We start from the raw sequence: 14,335 nt of genomic DNA, 5'->3' as shown, positions 1-14,335 counted from the left end.
TCTCACTCTTCCTGGCACTCATATTTATTTGCTATAAAGTAATATTCATTATGAACTTCATCCCAAGGAAAAGAACACAGAGGCCATTCCAGACATTCAGAAAACAATCAATCAATCAAGCCAATACTAAAGCAAAGTCATGAAGAAAATGCCCAGAGAAATAAAGTCAAAGAACAAAAAGTACTGCTCATCTTTTCCTGTGATCAATTTTGTCCTAGACACGAAGTAAATTCGACTTTTACACCAAGTTTGAATTCATATCAAAGACAGTTGTGTCAAAGATCTTTCTAACTAGCTGTTTGATTAAACTGATACAGTCAAGAAAATGGCCCAAAGGCTTGGAGTTTCTAATCATTCAAAGAAAGGATCCTTGTAACACTTGCTATTGATGTTAAAGGTTGTCTGTTCGTTTTTCTCCACGCTATCACTCATCCAAACCAACTGCTCTGTGAGAATATATATTTCCCACGAGGCATTTTAAATCATATAATGAACACTAATATTTGAGATACAACTCTTAACAGTCCAGGATTATAATTTAAAGTTAATAGTTACTAATGCCCAGGAAGCTCAGCTATTTCACATTACTAAGTCCACATTTTTCTGAGAGCAAACATGCTCTTTGGGCCATATCACAAACAGAATGCAATCAGTGATGCTTGTGCCTACACAGAATGCAAAAGTCTTAAGAAGAATAGGGGGAGTTATTTTAAAATTAAAGTACTCATGTGAAAACACCTCCTTTCACTGGATCTAGATATTTCAGCGATATTAATATTATAGGTACTACACAAATAATACGAAGAACTAAAATGAACTACCAAAATTTCACTCCTAGCTAATTTTTAAACAAGGATGCTAAAAGTTATTATAAATACATAAGTGAGACATACAACATCAAGACATATGACATAAACCATTACAAAAGAGACAGGTGAATGGTTTCCTCTAGATTTTAATTTTATACGGTTTAACTTACAAAGACAGACAGAGGCTTTTCAGCATAATTTTTGGCTTATTTCCAATATTATCATAAATGTCCAGTTAAAACTCATAAAATAAGAATGAAATCTCAGCCTCTCACAAAATGATGTCCGGTACATTAGAAAAATAGAAATTATACTATTTCTTTGACTAAGAAAGCATATTCTATTTTATGCAAAAAAAAAAATATATATATATACTTATGGAAGGAAAACCTCCCTATTGGTGTGCTTTATTTCCCTTCAAGCTGTGTCTTGGAATCCTGAAATTCTCATTTTTCCCCCCAAACAGCAGTCTATTATCCCAATTTGGTAAACTGATTCCAGTCTGGCATGACTTTCAAAATCCTTCCCGATCTAATGCTTAGGTTCTCTACATTATCAGACTTCTAGCTAAAACTTTAGTATAAATTTCCCATTTTGGCTGGGGGCGGGGGGGGAATCTCCATGATTGCTCAGGCATGGCTTTCTGAATTATAAAAAGTGCAAGAGCGATCATGATTTAAAAACTCGAGCTGTCTTAAATGCAGGAAGTTACAGGGACGCAACAAATACCTGCCCAAGTATGTCCATCATCCGACCATGTGGACTCCCCGAGAATGAACCCCGGGTTTCATCTGCACAGTGATCACGCCTATCAGTGTTGAGCTGTGCTGAACCCCAGGTTCATACGTTTGCAGACCGTGCCCCTTTCTACAGGTTATGCCATCGCGCTCAGGCCTCATCTGCTATATAATCAATAGAGTAATGATCAAATCGGGCAAGTAACCATTCTATGTGTGCTACCCCCAAATCAATCAGAATCGGGTTGATCTTGCTAAATGATGCAACGTGATGATGGGCCTGGTATAAACTCTGACCAGGTTATAAATCAGCGGTGAACCACTCTGAGTAACACAAACACACGGTCTTCCTCGCAACACACACAACCAGAGCTGAAACTCATCTGCTCTTCCTACACCCACCACGTCCCAGTTGACAGTGTTTTTCATAACAAACCTCCACGGACCCACAGGAGGACGTTTTGCGTGTCTGCTTCTGCTTTTACATGGGCAAATCGGTGTTCTAATGGGAAATTTTAAAATTAGAGAAGAGGGCAAAGAATGGCTTATTATTCTCTGATCATTGTAAGCTTCACTGTATGTCTCAGAAGCTCAAAAGCTTTTGGTTATGACTGTTCTACCAACACCCAAAAAGGGCAGGGCCCCCGTGAGTCACTCACTATTGCAGCAGGATGGCCCATCATAATGTCTGGCACATAGCAGGTTAGAAATGACGAAAGTGGGGAAGAAGGATGGATTGTCTTCTTCTGGCTGATATGCAGAAGTCGTAAAAACTTTAGTCTGCAATGTCTTTAAATTCCTAAACTTTCAGTGTTAAGAACATGTTTCTGGTGAAAATCCCTCCTCCGGCATTATTCATCCTCAGTGCAAAACACAGAAGCCAAGAGTAGCTAGGAGTGGTTTTTTAAAATTGTAATTTTGTATTTCTCACTAGGAGAGGTTTTTCAGAATTATAATTCTGCACTTCTCACTATGTACACATAATCCACTTCATGGCTGTTACATGCGAAGCTACTATTGGTTAATTTTAGCTTAAAGGCTTTGTAGGAGCAAAACTCCCTAAATAGAGTCCACTATGCAAAAATGTACAATGTAGATGACTCTTCGGTGTAGGTCACAACTCGTTAGTTCATCTGAGTGTAAGTCAACTTGAGTTTTTCTTTCTTTTTTTTTAATATGTTGGATTTCCTTATGTGGACATTTGTTTTCAATTTATTACTCTGCTGTGATTCATGGAAGGCAATGTCTGGCAGTAAAAGTTCGTAAGAGCAAAAAAAAAAAAAAAACTCAATAAATAAAATCAGGATGATAATCTTTTCTCATGGCTAGATTTAGATTTCATCAGTTTCCACTTAACCGTGAAGAGATATGAGATAATGTGAAGAAAGATAGTTCATTCAGAACACAGATCTTTCTTAATAGGATTCTTTATATAAATAATGAATTTTTTAGTTATTTCTTTTTCCATGGTTCATTTCTTGGTTGCCTCCCTTAAAGGAGAATTGTTTTATGAAAAGTAAGGTCCTCTCCCAGAGAGGAATCTTATTCTGGGCATGATAAATTCGGCTATGTTTCTCTCAAAACACTCCTTCTCCTTTTTTTTTTTTTTTTTTTTTTTTTTTTTTTAAATTTGACCTGTTTGGTAAGCTAACACTCTTTAGTTTTAAAAGCTTCCTGGGACTGGGAGATGTAACTAGACTTATTTTCAGCCTATGAACGATTTTAGAATATTAGATGAGCAAAGATATCTGAAAGCAAATTATCGTCTGAATGCAGTAACATGGAAAAGAATGAATTACAGATGTAATTTATCCGTCACAAGCAGATCCTAAACACTGATTATGTCCGTGCTTGTGCAGAAAATTGAAAATGATAGAAAAGCTCCCCAGCTTTTCTAACTTTAATTTTCCATGTTTTACTTTGTGTAATTTACTGTCAACTATTAACAGCAGATGCTTCTTGCCTTATTTGAGAATGGCCTGGACCTAAGTACAAGTGACTCTGAAATCCAGAAGCCTTACACACTGAGGGTGAATTTTACGCAGAGAAACCAGGGCTAACTGAAGAGGCCTGGAGTCTCATGGGGTCTTAAGGAAACGGTGTGGGATTCTCAATAAGTAGTCAGTCTCAACCTAACATTAACAGAAAGTTAAAATATAAATATGGATGAATAAATGGAGACAGCTTCAGAAGAATCCTTCCGGGCCCAAAGCTATGAGCTGGGGGGAAAATACAGGTGGATCCCAACTGGCCAATGATGACTCAGGAAAAGCCACCCTACTTTGGTGGCCCGTGCCTATGGGAACTCTCTCGGTGGGGATTCCTTCTAGTGGTCTTTTCTTCCCACTTGTGGTCTGAGAATGAGAGGGAGTGGAGGGACAAAAGGAAAGATAAACAACCAGAGGCATTTCTGTCTGTCTTCCCGAAGTTCCCTCTCCACGGGCCCTCCAATTGCTGTGGAGGAGTTACTCTTCCAAACTCCATCACCACCACCCCCACCGTACTGGTCTCCTTGTTAGCAGTTAGCCCCTTAAAGACTTGTTTTTCCATACCTTCCCACAGTCTGACATGGGAAGTGTTTACACTCCTTGAATTGGGGCCCATCCCTCCCCTAGGCCTGCTGTACCATCTTCCTCCTCATCTCTGGGTCTTTACTGATAATCCGTTTACTCTATCTCGTGATACAACCCCAGGAAACAAAAAAATAGTATTTTTTTTTTTAGTTTTGATATTTCCACTATCCATCTGTGCTACTAATAACTAAAGAAGCAACCGTATCAAAATAACAGCTACACTTTTGAAAATTTCAGAAATGAAAGAAAGCTCATCACTAACATGAAGTTCCACAGTGGACCAGAGTCAGGATCAACAAGCTGTGCACGTGAAAAGAAAGCAGGTTGAGGTTTTGATTTTTTTTTTTTGGGGGGGGGGGGGGAGAGTATTGGGGGAGATGGCAAAGGTCACTTGGAAGACACTGGCAAAAAAGTCTTCCCAACCTGAGTAAGCTTTGGACTACAGCCCCTCATCCCACACCATCCTGAGGCCCTGCTGATTCTGAGCCAGTGCCCTGCTGCAAGGCAGCATGGGAGCAGGAGCAGCCCAAGCACAAAACCAGGGAACCTCTTGCGTGCCCTGCAGAAAGTGCCCCAGGACCTTGGGAGAAACCACGTCTCCTGCGCTAGGGCCCACGTGAGTTGCTGGAGCACTAAACTGAAATGTGCTCTGTTATCACTGCCATCGAAACAGTTTGACAAAAGCAGTTAAGGTCTAGGACAGGAGCAGTACTTCAGATGGGTGATAGGATGGCCCTCACAATGCTTCTGTGCAGCCTCCTGGGTTTCATTAATAACCATGTTTTCCCGGGTATTATTTGTACTGGACTTTAGGTCCAGCATGGTAGGAGGTACTTGACTTCCCAGGGTTGGCCTGATGGCTTAACCACATTGCCCCTGGGAGAAGATGCTTTCTAAACAACTAAAACTGGGAATATGGCTTTTTATTTTTTTAATAGATTGGGGGGTGGCTATAGTATTAGAGATGACTGCTTATTTAAGGTGCTTAATTTAAAACCATTGTCCCATATGACCACTTAGAATACACAATCCTGAAAAGTCGGTGGCATCCGCTACCTTGCTGCTATCTCGTGTTCACTTACTGATTCATTTGTTGACCTAACAGAGAGTTATCTTTGAGTATTTGTTGTTTTAGGCTGCATGCTGTAAGTTTGCCTTAAACATTAAATTTTTCACTCTTAAAAAAAATTAAAAAAATAAATTTTTCACTCTTAAGTACTCCTTTGTTGAAGGCTTAGGATGTGGGTATGTAAATTAAGAAGCAAAGTTTTATAGGAAAGCGGTTAAAAGTGAAGGATGTGAAATCAGGTTACTGGGCTTGGAGTTCACATTTTGCTGGCCGAGTGACCTTGGGCATGTCACTTCTCTGTACTTTAGCTGGGCCGTCTGTAAAGTGGTGGGGATATCAGTAACTCTGTGAAAGAGTTTTTGTGAGGACTAAATACTATGAAAAAATTAAAAACAGTGAAAATACTGACCAGTGTATCATAAATTTCAACAAATACAGACTCAATACGGATGAAATAAAATGTATTTGTGGAAGAAGCAGACACAGACATTGGAGCAACTACAGATTCTTCTGTCGAATAAAATCACTTGAGACCTGTTCTTATGATATGCATTCCTGTTGCAGTTCAGTCATAATTATATAACCATATGCAGATATGTACTAGCAAAGGAAAAATTAAAAATGAAGCAATTTTGATAGGCCAGGTTTTATTGACTAAATGTATCATGACTTGGTTGTTTAAATGTGTCTGGTTACCCAGAACAAGAGACTGATGATATGTCTGCCAAGGTAAGAAGATAAAAGTTTCTCTTCAGGGCTGGTCTCCCCTCAGCACCCTGCATACCCAGGTATTTTTCAGGGAGAATTACCTGATTCTGGATTTTTTTCCTGGAAAAAAAAATTCTCTAACTGTTTCATCCCCGTGGCTGCCCTCCTGAACATCCATTGTCTCCTGCTACCTTTTCCACCCAGAGGCCTGATTTTAACCAGGACAACAGTTTAAAAGACTCTAGTTCCTGCAAACAAGCAAAGGGGGAAAAAAAGAGAAATGGGGGGGGGGGGCAAATCAGGAAACAGACTCTTAACTATAGAGAACAGACTGATGGTTACCAGAGGGGAGTTGGGGGGTGAAACAGGTGAAAAAAAGTAGTATATACTTATCATGACGAGCACTGAATAATATATGGGATTGCTGAACCGCTATATTATACACCTGAAACTAGTATAACTCTGTATGTGAGCTATACTGGAATTAAAACTCAAAATAATATTAAAAAATAAAAAAGACTATAGTTCCCAGCTATGTTTGCTGCAAAAATCAGCCAATGAGAGACCAGGATAAAGCACCAGGTGAAGCTTAGTGGACCCCACAGGGCAAGGAAGCCCAAGAAGGCAAGGCTGTGGCCTCTTTGGCCCATGCCTCCTCCTGCTTCCTGGAATGAGCACACAAGGGCTGGTGCTGCACTGGGCCATCCTGCGATCCTGAAACCATCCTCGGGTTGGAAGTCGTTGGAAGCCTCAGGACTGAGGGTGAGGACGCCCACGTTCCAGGGACTGTGGCATCATCCTATCGTACAGGCCGGGACAACTGGCCAACACATAAACAGTTAGTCTGTTCATGCCACATGCTGGGGAGGGAAAGGTGTCTCCATGACTCAATGCTGGACACAATTCCCTAAAGACAAAACGTCTAAGGAATGTCTGCATAACCTCAGAGAGAAATATAAAGAAGGATCCCAACCAACAGCTCTGAAGCTGGACTGTTAGTAGGCTGGAAAGAACTCAGAGATAACACAAGATGAATTAAAAGTCAGAGACTGCCACGGCCCAAAGGTATCCAGGAGGCGGCCTTTCAATCAAATTATAATATATGAGGGCTTATAACTATCAGGATTTTCAAAGCACACGTCTATAAAAGAAAGCCTTATCTCTAACAACAAAACAAACTTTGCCCCAAAGTCAAAGTCTTTCAAAAATGTGCCAAATGATGACGAATAATGCTGTAGGTGATGTGCATTTGATGTTATTTGCATGAGAACTATGTACTCGATAAAAACTGTGCAGTTGTGTCTCATAAATGACTATTCATGTAAGATCTCCTCACCAGAATGGCTCGTTTCGAGTGAAATTCACAAAGAAATCACTATTCTAAAAAAAAAAAAAAAAGAAAAAAGAAAAAAAAAAAGAAATCATTGTTCTAATAATCGATTATACTTCAAACAGCTAAGTAATTCCAACGAGCCTTTCCAGTTGCTTTTACTGACATTTCTGCTTATTAATAACTATCATTAGTGCTAAATCAAACACTATCTATTTAGTTAATCCACTTCCCACTGACTGTCATAATTTTTGGCCTGTTAACATAGAAAAATGCTCCCTTATCTAGAAGCATGGAATGTGTTTTTGCTCAAGTTAAAAAAAAGAAAAAAAAAAGAAAGCAAAAAACTTCAGAATTTCCTCAATAGTATCTCTTTGTAAGAAAATAAGCAGCTTTGTCTAAGACTGTGGGAAGGCAGAGACATTGCTCAGCATGAAAGGTAACAGATTAGTGATGCTGATAGCTGAAATCCTCCACTTATCCTTGGCAAGGAAAATGACAGCATAAGCTTCCCAAACCAGGTCCCTGGGTGTCTGTGCTGGAAATGAGAAACATTCCATTTCTCACCTCTCGCGTGACCTGGGAGTGTGTCACACAGGCCCTGGAGAGCAGATGTGCCCCACCCTGCGCATCTAAGAGCCTTCCACGTGGAATTGTTTTGAGGCTATTCGTGGGCTCGGGATTCTGCAGGAGTTCAGGGGTCTGAATCACAATTAAAGGTCGAGCTCCGAGGGCCACACTGCTTTAGGTTTGCATCGTTTGTCACATACAGGAACTTTGTCACATCCAGGAACTGAAGGACGGTGTAACAAGAGAAATGGAGGCAGGCTACCAAAATCTTAGGAAACCAAACAAGCGGCCCTAGAACTAGAGCTGTGGGTAGCATGACTTAAAACATGACTTGAAAACTGTCCAAGTTTTAAGATCTTAACTCATTTAAAAACCATTTTTCTAAAAACAATTCTAATTTGAAGAATAGAAAGAAAGTGAATAAAAAACTGTGGGTCCTGGGGCGCCTGGTTAGGCATCTGCCTTGGGCTCAGGCCACGATCCCCATAATATGGGACTGGGCTGTATCACGGGCTCCCTGCTTCTCCCCCACTCCACCCTCCCCCCAGCTCAGTACACTGGCTCTTTACTCCCTTTTTCAAATAAATAAATAAAATCTTAAAAAAAAAAAAAAAAAAAAAGAAGAAGCAGGGGAAGTCTGGGTGCCTCAGTGGTTGAGCACCTGCCTTCAGCCCAGGGCATGATCCTGGGGTCCCAGGATCGAGTCCCGCATCAGGCTCCCTGCATGGAGCCTGTTTCTCCTTCCAACTATGTCTCTGCCTCTCTCTCTGTCTCTCTCATGAATAAATAAAATCCTAAAAAAAAAAAAAAAAGCCTATAAGTACTAGAAAAGCAGCTGCAGCCATTGAGAATTTCATGAAAAAAAAGGTTCATATCACAGTTGATGGCATCCTGGCCAGCTCACAGGGGATTCTTTACAAAAGTCCGGAGGGTTCTGTGCAGGAACTAGAATGTGAACTCTTCAAGATGATACACGTTGTCTCACAAGTTATGCCTTCTAGTTAGTTCGTCTCCTAAGTCATTAGGGAGAAACAAGATAGTCCTGTGCCAACCTGTCCCCGAAAGCCACCCCGAATGTGTACCTGTAGACTCACAAGTACGTCTTCCCATCTGCCCAAGTTTTAACATCACATGGGAGAGGGCAGTCAGCAAAACAATAAACAGTAACAATAAAACCCTTGGGAACGTTTACAAGATCAAAGGTTCAAAACTGGGTGTTCAGGGTAAAATTCGCAAATACCACTTTGTCAGGGTTACCAGCAAAACTGGCTGGAAAGACAGGATGAAAAGACTATGCCAGCAACACAGGCGCCTGCCACGCTGAAAATACTCTCTGCTAACAACGGAGGGCCTCTGACAATCTAACTATGAAGACCCTCGGGACCGCTTTAGAATGTCACCCTGTCCCTGTGTGACAAAGTAGGGCCCTGAGTTTCCTTACTGGCTTTATGTTCTCCGGCTGTTCATTTGCCCGGATGTTTACATATTTGTAGGTCTTCTAATAGCTGAGTTCATTTAATCTGCTAGGTCTTCAGAGGCACCTTAAATGTGTGCACTCAGGGTCCTTGATCCCCTCTGCCTCTCTGCAGCGGAATCTGATCTCTGATGTGTCCATGACAAATCTGATTGGCTGGGCTATAAATACACACAAACGTGTGGAATAGTGAAATGACCCCTTAATCATCTTAAACGTAACTGCCTACTTTGCTAGGAAAACAAGCGACTAAAGTTTTCAAAGTAAAAGAATTTTGCTAGATTTTTGGAAAATAGTAAGTATAAAGGTTATACATCTATCTCCCTTCCTCCTGCACCTGATAAATGAATGGATACTCGAAAAAGAAAAATTCAGTAAGCGGTAGGCTTTTTGTGTTGATCATATGGTGAAAGTATACTTTTTCTGATAGCCTAAATAACTTGACATCACAAGAAAATACATCCGGTAGGCTTCCTTTAACTCTCTACATTTGAGTTGAGCGATTATTACTGAAGAAAATAGGTAACTTGCCAATTAACTGTTACTTGAATCATATCTTAAATATACTATTCTAATGGCAGCTCGCAGTGTTAACTTTTTTTTTTTCCCTCTCTTTGGTATCTCTTTCACAAGCCATTAAAAAAAAAAAAAAAAAACTCCTCTCAAGCCTAAAATTATCTACCTTTTCAAATGTTCACAGTTTCTGAAGTAACTAAAACCCTGAAATCTATAGTGTGTAAGTGATCTAATTCTCAATTTCAACAAATCCTCAGACTGGCATAAATGGAGACTGCAAGTACAAAAGCAAAAATTAGGTGAGAACAACAAAGTGTTTGAAAATCGTGTTTAATTTATAAACTAACACAGGTTATTACAGCTTCTGCTCTCTCTTCCTGGCATCACTGTATCTCCAACATACCTAATATATACACAGATTCCTGATTATCATGAATTCTATGTTTTCACATAGTAAATTTAATCTCTGTTAATTATTAAAGACTTTGAAATCACGGACCTGCAACCAAAAAAAAAAAAAAAAAAAAAAAAAACCTCTCAGCTAATTTCCTCCTATTACCTTTAGCCATTGGCCAATTGGTTTCTTTTACGCAGATACTTTTCTTGAACTGTTCGACTTCTGTTTTTAATGAAACGAATTCTCCTCTTCGAAGTAGAAGTCTGCTATGAACGTAAGTCACCTGGGAGCCTGGCCAAAGTCTGCAATAGCACAGCTGAAGGGTACGGCCATTTCACAGGGTCCTCTCACAGAGTATTTGGTTTGCTTTCCTAACTTGCTAAAAATAGTAGATTACACAGGCCACCTCCATCTCACGGCTCAAGAACTCACAAAAGGCTGGACTATGGATTGTGGAAATACATACAACACATTCAATTCAAGAAGTCAGGATATTACAAGTTTTCTAGATTCCTTCCGTTTACTCTCCAAAACAATACAAAGGATCTGGTGGTTATTGGCATGGAAACCTCATAATGCTCCCAAATTTCAGAACTTCAAGCATGAGTCACAGAGTTACCTTAACTGTTTTAAAATATGTTTTTGATCTGTTGTGGCCACAAAACCGAATACAGGAAGACAACTATAAAAGCCGTATTAAGAATCACACAACGTGTTAGTTATAAATATGGATCTAGGAAAGGTGGTTTTTGAGACATGAGAACTTAATTACATATTCCAAGTTTGTTGCGTGAATTCTCAATATACTTATTTCACTAACATTTTAGGAGCTATTGTTCTGGGTATGAACCTCCACCACAAATAAACTTGTGTCTGGGTTTTGTTTTGGTTATTCCTCCCCCCCTCTTATTCCAATCAAAATATTTTACCAAGTTTCAGACACCATAAATTAGATTTCAGTTTCTCTTAGAAAGACAAAGAAGAAGGACAAAGTTTGCATTGATTAGCTGCTATAATGAGTTCACTTCATAAGTAAATTTAAATCTTGAAATTACTCGTTATTTAAAAAAAAAAGTCCTTGATGTGGCAGTTCAATCTTGTTAACCACACAGCATGTCATTAAGCAATGCTGCTGTTTTACTCAAAGGGAGACTGTTCTGCGTCCACAAGTGAGCAGCCACTAAAAAAATATTTTGAGATGGAAAAATAGCAACTGAATTTTAACGTTTCGCAATGTTTCCAAATGCTGTGGAGGCAGGTCTTCTGTGAAACCACTCAATGTCACAGCCAAGTTTAATGTCCTTCATTTTGTAGCTACGAGGGCACCATCAACTGTCTGTAGGATTAAAAATTAGATTTACCAGTAATTGGGTCAAAACAGGGTTACTTATGGACACAGCTGGTTACCGACAAGTGTAATTAGCCACTTGCCCCTCATTTTATGGGTCCCCATCTCTAATTACACCTAAATTCAGCCAGCAGGCATTTAGGAATACACATCCACAAAGGTACAACCACCGTGCCCTTCATCGACGCCTTTCAAAGGAGAGCAAGAGAAAGGCCTGATGGTAATTTATAACTTTTGCCTTATTGATCTTTGGGACTATGACGTTCAGAATAATCTAACACTGTAAGACAGCCTTGTTTTTGGGAACACCTCCCTGGATACCCTTCTCTAAAGATAATATCCTTGAGTCTTTGGCAAAAACTTTAGCAAAGTAGGCAGCCCAAGCTGAGCCAAGAAGCAATTAACTGAAACAGTCAACTCACATGTTAACTCCTAACACATCAGGGTGAGTTAGGAGTTAACGCAGGAGTTGACCATTTCAGCTAATTCACCCCATGTTATTAAAGAAAGCATTTTTATTATAAAAGCACGTTGTTGTTGTTGTTGTTGTTTTGCAAAAGCCAAGATGGATCTATGAAACTTTTACTTCTCTATGGATGTAAAATGATAGTCACCCTACCCCCCTCACAGGTTCAAAGAGTGGCACATTAGTATTCAAAGGCAATTCGATTAAACTGTGTAAGTGAAAGCACCCGGGAATCTTCACATTTCTAGCCTTCACCTCGCATGTCAGAGTAAAGACACACATGCTATCCTTTAAAAGGCGCATTTTCAAACCTGATACCTGAAATACGAACCAGTGACATTTTTGAATGTCAAGACAGATGAAAGTGGATCTTTTGGTATCACAGTGCCCAACCAAAAAGCTAACTTTTAACACTTCTGGCTGAGACTGTTACAAATTTCAAAATAATCAGTATCTAACAAAATAAACTAGGTTATTTCACAGTACAAGTTTGGAAGCTAAAAAAAAAAACACAAAAAAAATCCAAATAATAGTACTTAAAAGTTCCTACTTCTTTCTAAAACTCAACATTCAGCCAAGTTGAATGCCTCACTCAGGGTACGGGAGCAGCAGGAGACCCTTACTTCTCTATTTTCCACAAAAAGCATTGCTTCCAGCCTTAAAGGCATATGCTTCTACAATAAAAAGGAAAGCCACAATGTCAAAATGTTGATATAAAAAAAGTCTATCCAAGTTTAGCTGCCTAGAAATCTCTTCTTTGACAGCTGTACAGCACCTTTACAAGCAAGGAAAAACATACCATCTTCATTCAGCTATTGCCATGGCCTTGGATAATCTAGGCATTTGCTCACACACCTAGGTATCTACATCTCCTATTCCTATAGATAGACACTGACACTGCTATCGCTAAGTAAAAAAGTGGCCTGACGCTTTCTGTTTCAGGGAAAAAAAAAAAAAATCATTGCATCAAAGGACGGATGAAGTTATTCATAACAAACCAAGTTTGGCCAGACTTGCTTCTACTGCTTCTCAATAAAGTCCCCCACCCCAAAACCAGCAGTAAGAATACACTGTGTAACTAAACTATTCCCAAAGCAACCCAGAGCCCCAGACTCCACGGACTCTGTGTCACAATCCCCTTCATTCAATCATTGCATATCCTTAAAACAATATAATATTTACTCACTTTCAATGAATCAAAGCAGGCGATTACTCGTCCATTTTCAACTTGGCAGCTTTTCGAAGGATGTGCAAATTTACATTCCGTGTCTGGCCGTGAGCAAGTCCCCCTTTGGAACTCTCTACATACTTCCAGTGTTAGCCATTTTGTGTCCCGAATCGGTGTGACACTAACAGCCATGTTTATAGATTTTACAGGTAGTTAAATTTTTCAGTGAAACCAACCAACCCAACCCCCCCCCACAAAAAAAAACAAAAACAAAAACAGCAACCAAAAAAAAAAAAAAAAAGCTGAACTGATAAAACTGTAAAATGATGATGAAAATGTCCCCTCCAAAATACTTTTTTTCCCCCCACTCCCTGCTTTAAAAGTACATGGAAAATTGTGTTGTCAATATCAAGGAAAAGCTCTCCCACTAGAAATTCACAGCATGAAACTGTTAATTCAAAGAGGTTTTGGTTTTTAGAGAAATACCAGAATCGTAAGTAGATGAACGTTTAAAAGTAGGGCCTCGAATCAGCCTTGTGCTCTCAGTAACCCCTTCCCAGTGCCAATTGGGAGCCCAAAATGCAAGCATGAAAACGTGGCCGACCCTTTGACACCGAATTTCCAAGCTGCTCTCAGCAAAGTTGTCTGAAAGGGGAATCTCCTCACAGCTGAATTTGCAATGGAGTTTGGTGGTGCAATCGGTATTGATTAGTTTGGCATAGACAGATGCAGCAGTTTAGAGCAAATCGAGAAAATGATTTTTTTTTTTCCTCCTTGATTTCCTGGCAGAAGAGATCTTACTTTTTCAGCAAACTTTTCTTTTAACACTAAAGCAGCCTAGGGCAATGCCAGATACTTAGAGCTTTTGTCTTGATTATAAGTAGAAATGGGGGTGTCTGGGCTAGAGGTGGAGGGTGGATGTGCTGTCGTCACAGTCTAGCTGGCAGCAAGCAAGGCAAAAGCAGAGACTGCTCTAGAAGCGGGTCCAAGCAGCAGAGACGTCAGGAAAGGCACTTCTTAGTACCAACCTGTAGAAAAAAGAGATAGGTTAAGATTTACTAAGTAGCACTTCACTGATGTCCTACAGTATCACAACCTTGCCATGTGCTAGCAGCCTAAGTAATATTCAAGCCAGCTTCTCGCTTTCTCTCTCTCTGTCTCTGTCTCTCA

At 39.8% G+C, this 14,335-nt stretch overlaps 1 protein-coding gene and 1 long non-coding RNA gene across 51 annotated transcripts in view; one reads left to right on the top strand and one right to left on the bottom strand.

Annotated features, from left to right (window-relative positions):
• MBNL1 (muscleblind like splicing regulator 1) overlaps positions 1-14,335 on the bottom strand; it is a 276,932-nt gene that overhangs the window by 130,564 nt on the left and 132,033 nt on the right. For 30 of the 44 annotated variants that reach the window (XM_049099964.1, XM_049099963.1, XM_049099984.1 and 27 more), the window contains one exon: positions 13,184-14,193. The exons of 13 other annotated variants lie outside the window; for them this stretch is intronic. In XM_049099964.1, coding sequence (XP_048955921.1) covers positions 13,184-13,357 — 174 coding nt within the window. In that variant the 5' untranslated portion in view covers positions 13,358-14,193. Of the gene's footprint in view, positions 1-13,183; positions 14,194-14,335 lie in introns of those variants that run through there. One more of the 44 variants, XM_049099981.1, reaches the window with a different exon arrangement.
• Positions 1-14,335, top strand: part of LOC112652512 (uncharacterized) — a 43,219-nt gene that overhangs the window by 1,042 nt on the left and 27,842 nt on the right. For all 7 annotated transcript variants that reach the window (XR_003131525.3, XR_003131527.3, XR_003131526.3 and 4 more), the window contains exon 2: positions 4,357-4,442. This is a non-coding gene — a long non-coding RNA (uncharacterized LOC112652512). The remainder of the gene's footprint in view (positions 1-4,356; positions 4,443-14,335) is intronic.

Source organism: Canis lupus, chromosome 23, assembly GCF_003254725.2.
Source record: "Canis lupus dingo isolate Sandy chromosome 23, ASM325472v2, whole genome shotgun sequence".
NCBI classification, from domain to species: domain Eukaryota; kingdom Metazoa; phylum Chordata; class Mammalia; order Carnivora; family Canidae; genus Canis; species Canis lupus.
The sequence above is the reverse complement of the archived record's forward strand: the minus strand, read 5'-3'. Positions and strand labels throughout refer to the sequence as shown.